This window comes from Pagrus pagrus (genome assembly GCF_965226575.1).
Source record: "Pagrus pagrus genome assembly, chromosome: 20".
NCBI lineage: Eukaryota > Metazoa > Chordata > Actinopteri > Spariformes > Sparidae > Pagrus > Pagrus pagrus.
Window position 1 is genome coordinate 11,183,335 of NC_140207.1, and position 12,468 is coordinate 11,195,802.

The 12,468-nt window shown below is 43.2% G+C and overlaps 1 protein-coding gene across 1 annotated transcript in view; it reads right to left on the reverse strand.

Annotated features, from left to right (window-relative positions):
- The window catches only part of tmem108 (transmembrane protein 108), a 45,881-nt gene that overhangs the window by 4,208 nt on the left and 29,205 nt on the right, over positions 1 to 12,468 (reverse strand). Inside the window, exon 3 of the mRNA XM_084341129.1 lies at positions 617 to 1,834. Coding sequence (XP_084197255.1) covers positions 617 to 1,834 — 1,218 coding nt within the window. The remainder of the gene's footprint in view (positions 1 to 616; positions 1,835 to 12,468) is intronic.

Consider the following 12,468-nt stretch of genomic DNA (forward strand, 5'->3'; position numbering starts at 1 on the left):
ACACAGCATAACCAGCGATATCACCTTTTTTATTCTACGCATTCTTCTTCCGCTCGAAAACCTGCCTACATTACCCACAATGCAACTTAGCCACTGAGTGACATCCCTGGAGGCAATTTATCAGATTACATGCAGCTTCCTCTGGAGCCCCAAAAAGCTTTGGACTACTTTTTTCTCATGTGCAGCAGAAAACACTGCTCCTGAAACGACTTGTCAGCAGTCCCGCCTTTAATTCTGTGACTTTGTGACATCACACTATGTCACCACACTACACATTTGCATACATTCTGCCTGGCAGCTAGTTTGGCACAGAAGTATTAATCTAGCAAAGCTGCTCTGTTGTTGTTCGTGGTGCTGGCTCGGACGTGTGCAGATTGACCAATAAGAGGAGACTGGGGTATTTAAAGAGACAGGAGCTAAAACAGAGCATCCCAGACATAAAAAAAAATTGATTTGTGAGCATTAGAGCATGAAAACCTATTCTAGTAGAACCGAAAACAAAATTATGACCATGAAAATGAGGATAATATGTCCCCCTTAAGGCAAGGTCAGCCAAACTCCAAGTAGGTCACATTCATTAATTCCACCTTTTTCAAGCTGCTCTGACATTACTTACAACATGACGACACAGGCACACTGATGGCCAGCACGATCCAGACAATGTCCATCCTGCTCAAGCAGATGGTCATGCGGGATGGCGGGGAGTCGACAGTGGGGCCTGAGCTGTTGCCAGGCGTCCAGGGGTCCTGGGTAGTGGCAGGCACCTGCCTGTTCAGGAAGTTCCCGTTGGCTGTGGAGAGGGGCTCGGAGCCGTTCCCCTGAGCAGACGCCTCGTCGGCTGAGCTGCTGTTGGAGATCAGCCCACCATATGCAGTTACATTTCCCAACCAGTGTCCGTGAGGGGCATTGTCTGTGCCGTTACCTTGGACAACCTCCTCAGTTGTGGTCTTGTCGGGTGCAGTGTGGTTGCTTTGGATGATTGTTGGATCCTGTGTGTTGAGCTCAGTGGACAGGGCTTGAGTGAACACAGTGGAAGTTAGATTCTCTGGCGGGCCTACGACTGGGTCGACAGATGCACCCGTTGTGTTTAACACCAGTCCATCAGTGGGGGGCTCGTTCGCTCCATGCACCTCCCTCAGAGTGATGGTGTGGTGTGCATGCTCCCTGAGTTTAGGGCCCAGTGCGGGGTCAGCATCCTTTGACAAAGAGGAAAGGGAGGACTGCTTGAGATCTGGACCGTCCTGCCAGCTGGGGTCAGTGGATTCCTCCACAGACAACTTCTGAGGCTCCACGTGGTGTGCAGCAAGTGTATCTCCTCTGTCTGATCCAGAGCTGGACAGAAGAGCCAGGGGGTTTGGAGCGCCTCTGGCAGAAGAGTCCACGTCTATATTTGGGGCCGCTGTGCTGCTGCTGCTGCTGGCCTGGTTAGTGCTGACAGTAACTGGGTTATGGACTTGAGGTACCCTGACCGATTTGTGCATGTGGCCTTGGTTTACAGTATCAGAGCTCGGCTCCTGGGGCCGATTCACATGACTTTCAGTGCTCACAGTGTTCGGGGTGACAGCATTTGTGTCATGAATGGGAGGAAGCAAGGCAAAAGGGTGGAGGGCGGCAGTTGGGAGGATAATGTCTGAGGGCTGAGTGCCTCCTTTGGGTGACCATTCCCCGCTACTGGAGCCTTCCTGATGCCAGTCCGAGCGGAGAGGTGCGGGGGCTGACAGGGGGCTGCTGTGGGCGGCTGCCATGTGGACAGGATCCTGGGATGTCTGGCTGAGATACAGCTCCTGTGCTGATGACACCAGTCCTACTGACAGTGCTAGGAATGCTAGAACACCTGCAGAGAAACAGAGAGAAAGCTGGTGATTAGCACATGATGACACAGAAAATCCTTTTAGCTTTCTGCAACGCAAAGCCAGAGAGAGCGCAGAGCCGCGGCTGAAATTGACTGCTCAGGTGTTCAGAAGAGCCTTGTCTTGCATTCATTATGCTCCTCAGCCTTTTCATCTACTGAACCGCTGAGTCACTCATCTAGTTTAACTAGTTGATTGCTTTATTTTCTGCATTATTCACTGGAGGAGTTTCAACATGCAGCTGGGAGTTGGAAGATGTCTGTCTTTAGATGCAGAGTTCAAACAATTCTGCTTTGTTATTTTGCTGAAAAATTCAATGATCTCAGTCTTCACTGAGGTGATGGAACAACAAACGTTTATTTGATTCTAATCTCTAGATAACACTGAAAGTAGGTAATTTAGTGTGTCTGTCAAAACGTCTTGTATTCCCTGACGCAAGTATAAAAAGGATTAGATATATTCATACATTTTTAATGACATTTTAAGAGTTTTAGCTTCGATTCTTTTCAGTGCATTAAAATAAGGTGTCTTTGCAGGAATGAGTCCAAAAACTCGCACTTCCGGTTCCCTCGTTTCGAATCAACTTTTAATGGGATTTCAGTTGACCACCTGAAATTTAACGGAAAACCTTTTTGAAAAAAACGAGTTACTTCGAGACGAGGGAACCATAGGTATGAAATTGCTACATTATTTCCAGGTTTTCGGACTCATTCCTGCAGCACTCTTTAGTATCCTGTTGTTGGAAGCTTAGTGGTGTTGATGTTGAAGTCATACGACCACGATGTAGTTTGTGTGTAGCCTAATGTTAGCGATTGCATTTATGCATACATTTCTGTTTGCCACAGAGCTTATTTTCTGCAATCATCTAAAATCAAATGGAAAAATCCTATAGACGTTTTGTCGAGGGAACCAGGGCGATGCTAACTTTAGAGTTAGCTTATAAAAAATACTGCAGTACTCTGTTAAGATCGAGCCATGGACGCATCAGTCGAGTGAATAAATACGTGAATAAATAAAAACACAATTATCAAATGAAAATGCATTTCAACTGGTTCCTGCACAATTGGACACAAAATGATTTGTAAATATATCTTTACAGTGACAGAGCGTCAAAATAACCCACTTAACATGCTGAAGGCATCTCAGAGAGCCTGACGGATTCACTTTCCCGAGCTCAATCCCATAAGGAGGCTGAGTAGTGACAAGTCATTAGCAGGTGCCTGCAGGGAATATCGCTCCTATTATGTTATCCAGACAGCAAGAAAGTCATAGAGGGAGGAACGTGCAAAGGCTTATTAATTTCCCCTTTGCTCCCTCCCCTGCATCCCTTATTGACACTGTTAAACAAAGCTAATGTGACACATTAGTGGAGCTCCCACCGGGCGGTTTCTATGCATTCAGCTGAGAACAGAACATGCATTAACACAAAGCGAACATTTTGGAAATTCCTGTCTAGATGTGGTTATGTAGCATGGTTTTACCACAGGAGAATAAAAGCTCAAGGTTATTTTGATACATGATTGTATTCTTTTTTCATTTTGCTTAAACCTTTATTGCTTTATTGCCTTCAGGATGAAGCTGGTAACATCCTACATTTTTCTGATTTTCCAACCCATCCCATGAAAAGACCAAAACCAACAACGTCTCCCAACACTTTCAGACTTCTCAAACCCGTCGCTGACACTCAGCCTCCAGGCCGTGCGTACGCCGTTCATAATATGTGAATAAAAAAGTCTCAATAGTTTCTTGACACAGCTGGGAACCGCAACTTCGGCAAACTTTTTCAAACAGGAAGAAATGGTGCATTCGTCGGGGACCAGCTTTGGATTCATGCATATTCTGTTTGCGTCTGAGTGTTTATGGCTGCAGGACAGTGTGGGAGTGATTAAAATTAAACTACACTGTGCGTGTGATCATGGTAATAAAGTAACATGTCATGCAATGCGTCAGCGCTGCTCGCTGATGTGTTTTTAATATTTGTGGACAACAATGGAGGTCTATGGCACAAAGGAGCTTTCAGTCATTCACTGTTGCTTTTACACATTTCACAGGATTTGTCGACAATAAGCAAAATGTAGAACGCTGCGTTTAATAACACAGATCTAAAGTCATCTATGAAGGATTCTCGAGCAGTTTAAAGGATAAGTTCGACCATGAAGATGTTGTCATTATTGACTCAGCCCCAAGCCGATGGAAAGTCAGATGAAGTTTCATGGTCCACAAAACATTTCTGGAGCTTTACAGCAAAATAGAGTAGCAGTATTTTTCTTGAACAACCTAAGTAGATGGGGACTTATTTTAAAATGTAGAAATAAAAGCCAAAAAAACACCCCATACAGCTCCATACAGCTCACTCGGTGTAATCCAATGCCCCTGAAGCACCGAGATCCCAAATTGATTTGAAAAGACGTTATTCACACCCAAAATCTTCATTGTAGCTGCTGAGCTAAAAGTATAAGCACACACCCTGTCTGAAGTTGGTGCATGAGCTCGACCACACATAGAGGGTTTGAATAACGTCTTTTCATACCAATTTGGGATCTCCGGGCCTCTGCACACTTGGATTACGCCGGACGAGCTGTATGGAGCCATTTGATGGGGTTTTGTCCCTGTTTTAAACAAGTCCCCTTCTACTTCAGTTGTTGAGGAGAATGCTGCAACACCGTTTTGTTGTAACTCCAGAAGTGTTTCGTGGATTACGAAACTTCACCCGACTTTCCATCGTCGCCATGGGGGTGAATAGACACAGTAGTTAACTTAAATTTCATTTTTGGGTGAACATATCCCTTATCAATGCAGATCTAAAGTCATTTACTAAAGACTCAGGTGAGGAAAGCCTTTTAACTGAACACGTGAATGCTAAAATATACGTATATTGCCAAAAATCATGTTGAAATTAATATTTTTTGTGTAACTCTTCTACACAAATGTAGTTATTCTGTGCTAATATGCAACAATCCGACAGACACACACAAACCATGCACCTCGGTGGGTATCTTGCTTGAGTCAAAAAAATCCTTCAGAAGTCTCAATCACTTCTTTTTCTGACTAGACTACCCCCAAGAAACGAAAGTGATTGAGACTATATTGTTTTGACAATTATAAAACTCCCAAAAAGTCATAGAGTCAATGAAAAAACACACAAATCCCAACCACCAATGTGACCTAGATGTTGTGGCCATTGTTTAACCATGGTGCTCCCTCAGTAACTATGGAAACCCAGTTTCCATTTCCAAGGGGGGCTCAGGGGAGGAGGTGTGAGAGGAGGCGAGTAAAGAAAGCTGTTGAGGGGTAGAACGGGACATAATATTTCAGAAAAACGTACATTTTTAAAAAACTCACAGCCCAGACTGCAGTCAATATCAATAGTGTCAAAATTCCTCGCCGAAGAAAAGCTTCTCCATCCTCTTTCCTCTTTGTTCACGAGGGGGTTTAAAATACACTAAGCACTGACTATTTAAACTCAGCCACTGAATCATTAATCATATTCTTCCATACTCAATCACACAGACTACCAGGATAGAGGGTCCGGGCCCTGTCTTCCATTAACCAAGCCTGTCACGTCTCTAATCCACGGAGTCCACTCCAGGCCCATATCCGAGGAGATAACACACATGGCCATACTTGATTTATGACTGCTCGTCTTTTCCTAAGATGATCCTTTAGGCAGGGAAATGGGAGGCAGACAAACAGAAGCTATCAAAGCTTAACGTATTTGGGCTATTGTTGATCATCCGTAATGTGAATAGTGGTCACATTAGGACAGATTTAGAGGATAAGGGCCTCTGAGATGCTGGAAAGATGTCATAAGTCTATACTGAACAAAAACACAAGAAGAAAGGCAAGACATAAGTCTGATTTATAATATCTGAATAACAAATTAAAGCGTTGTTGTGACAAATACTAAGATTTAACACATGAAAGGAGCAATAATCATAATTTTCAAAGCAAAAAAATAGATAAATGGACTCCAGTTGAGAGCTCGGACGTCAACGATGCTGCGGTCATACCTTCAATCAGTACCCAAACCTGGCCGTCACAACCTGGCAACCCGACACTCTGCTTCTACTGAATAAAACATAACACCCTGACTCCCTTTACAAGCAGAAATGAGCAAACTAAATGCTCTGGCACACACACATAAACAGGACGACATCCTCTGATTTGTCCGGGTGATCAGGAACGTGTGGTTACACCCTGATCTCTAACCAGCGCGGAGATTAATATTCATTTGGGACTTTGCAGTTTATTCAAATCATATTTTATTAAAGATCACATCTAAAATGTTAAAGGGGAGAAGCTGTTTTTTTTAAGTAAGTTTGCTCTCAGACATCTGACTGCCTGTATATTCATCAGTGCTGGATACATATGAGGATAACACTGGCCTTTAGAGTCTGTATCAGGCGCTGTGTTGAGATCTGAGGTTGATAATTTTGTGATAGAGACTCCTTGTTTGATTCTCGCAGGAATCTCATTAATCTCAATGACAAGTCAAAAATAAATCTCAGTTATTAAGATCAACATGAGGAGATGTGTTAATAGCTGAAACTTCAATAATCACAAAGAGGAACGACTGTTCAATATCCCAAGAACGAAACAGAAACAGCTTTTGCACAAAATCTGTTGAGGAGAAATGCCCTTACTACCCTTTGACCGATGCTTTGGTAATCACTCTGAACTATTTGAGACATACTAGGGGGAAGCAGGCACAGCCACAAATTTCATATCTGCTAAGGCTAAGTTAAGGCTTTAACTTGGGTTAGCCTTAATGTGCAGATTTAATAAAAATATATATAAATGTGACATGGAGACGACAGCTTTTTGCTCTAAAACGTGTTAACAGTGGAAGTCAGCCACTTCATTGTGGTAACCTGATAAAGATATCTACCTATTGTGACCTACAGAGCATATATCATATTGCTGAATTTCTGTGTATGTGCAGGCCAGGCACCACATGTGTATCCTTTACACATGCACTGAGGCAAATGGGTGTAATTTGTCAGGCCGGTTGGGCGTCTGGCTGATGGAGTGAGAGCGTAAGCAGGGTGAACGCAGAAAGAGAGCCGGGTCCTGCCTCCACAAAGACGTGCAGCGGAGAAGCAGGCACAGCGAGTGAATTAACTCCAGAAATGATTGAAAAGGCTCGAGAAGTGAATTGAGCTTCATGAACATCCATTATTGAGTTGAAGCACGGGGAAGAACATGAGAAAATTGAATGGAAAAGAGGAAGAATAGCGAGGTCGGACAGGGTGGGAAAATGTGTGAAGAGGAGACCAAAGGTGTAGTGGGAGTCAGAGAGAGGGAGAAGTGTGGGTGTTTCATCAGTGATAACATGGACAAAAGCAAAAAGGATACATTAGACACATGAAACCACGGACCAAAAGGAACATTCAAAGGAAACTAAGGTGTGAGAGGTAGGAGAATACAGTAGGCACTTTTTAAAATACATTTGTCTTGTTCAGCAACACTTGCCTACTCAGCATTATTTTTTCACTACTGTGCCTGTTGGCTGTTTTTGGCCTGACGTGATATTTTTTTTCACGAGCACAAAAAAAAAACAGCCCACAGAAAGAGTCGGTCCATTTTCAGCAGTCGTGACGCAAAAGAGGAGGCGAACGAGAAGAATACTCTGAATCTTTGCTCGCGAGCGGACAAAGAACAGCAAAATTGTTGTGCAAGGTTGCAATGAAATGAGATTTTTTTTATGATACGATAACCATCTCAAAAAATGTCACAGTTTCACAGAGGGGCTTTTTTTTTTTGGATGAACAAACGCTTTATATATTTTCACAAGAAATTATGCCCCGACAGACATGAAACTTCATATAAACTTCAAATGTGCATAATGTAATAACACTTATACGATTAAATTCAATACCAAAGATAAGAAAATGTAATAGTATGATAACCCTCAATTTTCATACCACAGTATACCTTAAAACTGGTATATCGCTCAACACAAGATCAATGCAATCACTAGAATAAATATTAGCCACATACGATTCAGCAAAACCTCAGATAAGTTAAAATTCCACATTTCTAACATACATAACACACATAAGTTAACGTTTTTTGGTCTCCACGATCAGGGATCGAGATGGTCCGACTTCTAGTGAAAAAATAAAGATTTTTTACGCCACGGAAATGGCTGAAAATGGCCGCCACAAAAAGGGAAGGAAATGTTTCCAGGTATCCTTAAAATTATCCAGTGGTGGGAGTCGAACATCCGGTCAGCCTTGTTCGCTGAAAAACTGATTTGACTCTGAGTGGCGCCCTCTAGTGGCTGTATTGCTTAACATCCATGCCAACGTGACATATCTATTTTTGTACCTAAAGGGAGCATAAACGAGCCTTGAAGGTTTTGTCCTGGAGGGCGACACATAGCTTACACTGTTATCACTCACACCAACCTGTTGCCCTCACTATCTGTACAACCCAGCTGATCATCTCTGAATAGCACATGCTAATATCATGAAGACAAACAACACCCACGTAAAATTACTGTGAGATTATGCCCCCATTTATTTGACTAATGGTGTCAACCTGTTTTCAATCAGCTAACCTCAGGATGAATGGAGGGAGGAGCAATTTATGCAGGAAACCTGCTGAATTAGGGCTCTTTTGAATGCATAGGAAGCCGGTGACATTCGCTGAAGTCCTCCATTGATGCCATCAGGGACATCAATAAATCATGTTGCAAAGCAGGATCCCGCTCACTGATCCAATGCAGGCTTTGTCCCACCAATCATTCATTATTAGACTCAATGTCAGGGGACAGGGGCCAGAGCGGCCGCCACATGATCTGAAGTTACACTGGTGAAACAAAAAAACATCGTAACATTTACTCCTGCTGATGAAACTCTGCATCACATTTTTGCCGCTCATAAGCTAAGACTCAATTCCAGAAGAACAATATCGTTCAGGCACATGCATCATCAGTCTGCCAGCCCAATCAATCATACTGGAGCACTTAGTGTGCGGTATGGAGGCTATCAGTGCTTATGCACTAGCCTGGCTGCATGATCAATCCTAAGGGGATGGGTGCCTCTTGCTGTGACGGTGGGATATTTATCTTTTTGCCAGGGGTCACCTCATTCTACGTGCGACGGAGAACGATGTGGCTCGAATGTACAGCGACAATCTGCCTATGAAGCAAGTGCCGGAGCCAGGCTGGTTGTGTCGCATCATCAGTGGGCAGCTGGCGGTGGCACTTTTCGAATTGGAGGCTCTACAGGAAGCCAAAAATAGGAGCTGCAAAATCATCCATCAATGAGGCTCGTGAGGGGTTTGCCAGGCTGTACTTCTGAACTGTTACAGTTGTTCCTGAATCCCCGTCATGCAGCCTGAGCAGGGTGATGACGGAGCAGTATGTATGGGGAACAAATTACATACGTCCAATGGGAATCTGGCCAAGGTTACATGTTGAAATGTATGAAACTGCAACACAATGATAAAACCCGTGAGTAACGTCAGGGAAGGGGATCGTTGACTTCTGAAGGTCATATAGAGGCATCAGTATGACACTGACAGTGTTAAAAGTTAATTGTAGTATGTTTAAATAACTGTTTTAGCTTTAATCTTATATTCTTGTTCAGGGTCTAACATTTGTTCATTGACTAACATTAACACACTAAGCGCCTTTTAGCTGGTTCTGACATACAGTATGTACAGTTAATGTGGTAGCAATCAGAGCCTGACTACAGATATAGGAGATATATCAGTGTTGGGGTGTATGTTGGCCGATACAAGCACAATTATTAACTTTCCAGTGAAGTTTACTGTTCCATTTCATTATTGTTAAACTGTAAAATATCCTGCCTCCATTACATATATTGAGGGATCAATGCAAAAATATCCAGGCCGTCCTCATCAGAAAAACGACCATATACATTTCTTGTTTGGCGGCGGCCTTTAGTGGCAGCAAAGGAGGAAGTCAAGGATGGAGGGTTGGGTCAAAACAAGACTTTCACCAAGAAGACTACCAAGACACTCCCTGTTAAATCAACTAGAATGTTAAGAAATTCAATGTATGATTATAGTTATTATAGGAGGTCATGTCAATGGTTAAATCATGGGATTAAAGAAACTAGTGCAGTAACAACCTGGCTCATCTTTACTGTAGAGGAATTAGATAAAAAAGGAAGATGAACCGGAATGATTCATTTCTAAACTGTACTGCACTGTCTTTTACAAAACAACATAACGGTACTGGTATTATTTTTTTGTGCAGAAGAATTTAACGAAGCAATCCAGTAATTGCAGTCTTCAAAATACCAAAAGGAAATTGTTAATATTCTGTCTTTTTCACTTAACTGTTCATTAAAAGTTTCTGCATATTTTACTTTGCAACGTGAATGTCTAAATATTTCAAAGACCTCTCTCCTCAACCAGGAATAAAATTCTTGCAGAGGAATACCAGATCCTTTACATATTTAATTTCTGGTGCCCAATAAGTATGTACTTAATTGCAGAACTTTCACTCACCCACGGTTGCTACAACCTCCAAATTCTTGGAAAAATGCACACAATATGACCTCAGCTTCCTACCGTAACTACTTTCTTTTTGTCTGCTTTCTGACCAATCAAACTAGACTGAAGATATTAGGATAATAAATAGACATAATGCCTAAACAGTATGTTTGTTTCAATAACCACGTCAACATACCCTTGAGCAAGATGCAGACCCACCACCTAAACTCTCATTTTAAGTTGCTCTGAATAAAATGTTTAACCTAAAGCCTGAGATGTAAATATACAAGATCTAAAGGGAATAACTGTATGTCCACCTCCTCATCTAATGGGATAAACACACATATCTGCTGGTCTGGAAGCCCCAGGGCATCGAACCATAACCAGTAATTAAGGATGTCCTGCTCACCACCCAGCCGACCCTCCGTGGATCACATTTAGCCTCGTTTATGCTAATCACAACCGCTCCACAGTAGCGGACAAACCTCCATGGGATTCCCCCAAATCCCTCGGGGCAAATGGAGAAGGCTTTATCTACCGTGCTCATCGGAATACCAATGAGCCTTTATCACATCATACCGGCACACACACGGCGGCTCTGCTATCTCATACGAAATGAATTCATATCTCACGTTCGAGGATAAAGGCTGACAGACCCAAATCAACGCAATCATAAGCCTTAAACGGGGAGTTTTGTTGAAGGTAGTCCAGGCCTTTAATTTTAAGCTTTGACGTGCCGTCAGAGAGAGTGACAGAAAGCTTCAGGCAGACAAAACCCTTTATCAGCAGGCCGACTGGAGAGCTGTCTGACTAACTGCTGCTAAGATTGGATTATCACGCCTGGACGGAGCGCTATCGGCCCTGACTCACTTCATGGGCCCACTGCTCTTCTACAACTATTACCACTACCTACGTAGCACTAGTACCACCACCTGTACCCTCATCACTACTACTACTATAATCAAAACAACAACTAATAGTACTGCTTCATCGCTGACTACCACCACCTATATCATTGTAACACAACTAATAGCAATAGTGCTGCCACTAATCCGATCCCTGAAACTACTGCAACTACCACTACTTCTGGAAATCCTATTACTACTACCATTACTACTACTACTACTACTACTACTACTACTGTAAGAGCCAATATCCCCTTGACTAGTACTTCAAGTCCACCTGCTAACACTACTACTTGGGGTCAAAAGTGGCTAGCAAGCTACGGCTACACTCAAGATACAGGTGAGACCATCACTAAGGCCAAACTGAACGAACCACAGAACGAGAAAACACCTGGAGTTGTTAAACTAGCAAATGAGGCTAACGATACGCTGCTAGCAGCAGGCCTAGGTGGAGCTGGTTCAGCAACCTTGAATATCAGACAAACCCCTCGATAGCAGATAAAAATGGCAAAACAGCGACTGCCCAGCTTATTTGTGACGACAGTCAATAGTGTGAAGTACTCCGACTGCTGCTTCTGCTCTTACTACTTTCCTACTACTAAAATAAGTACCATTTCCACTTTATCTACTACTACAAGTTGAACTGCTCATCATCCTCGTCTTCCTCTTATCACTGTGACTGCATTGTTTCTGAAACAACAGAAAGACTTCTCACTACGTCTTTGTGTCCAGCTTGTAACCACATTACGTTCGTGTTGATGTGGACATCTGTTGTTATGAACAGTTGTGTGGTAAAGATAAAAAGTGCAAAGCTAAAAAAGCTGGATGAGTCTACAGAAAGGCTTTTCCTTCCTGTTCAGTGAATTTGTTGGAGCGCACTCATGTTTTTTGGCGGGTCACGCTTCTCAATTAAAAGGGCTTTCGTGTAACTTGACAAAGACAAATCCTCATAAAGAGACGTATACATGTCCTGGGCGTGTAAATACAAAGTTATTTTTACAGTAGCACAAACAGACAAATTCCTCTGGTTGGCTCCTGGGCGTGTTCGTCTGCCATTCTGGGGCGCGCGTCTGTCCCGTGGGGGGGAAACAGACAGATAGGGCACGTCCTGTGGACCGCTGGGACCATCCTGGTGGAGGAGGACTACTGCGATGGGCGGAGCGGTGGCGAGGCGGAGCGGGGAGGGCGCTGCAGATGTGAGGCCTGAGATAAGAGGGAAAGCTTTCGTAACAGGATAATGGCTT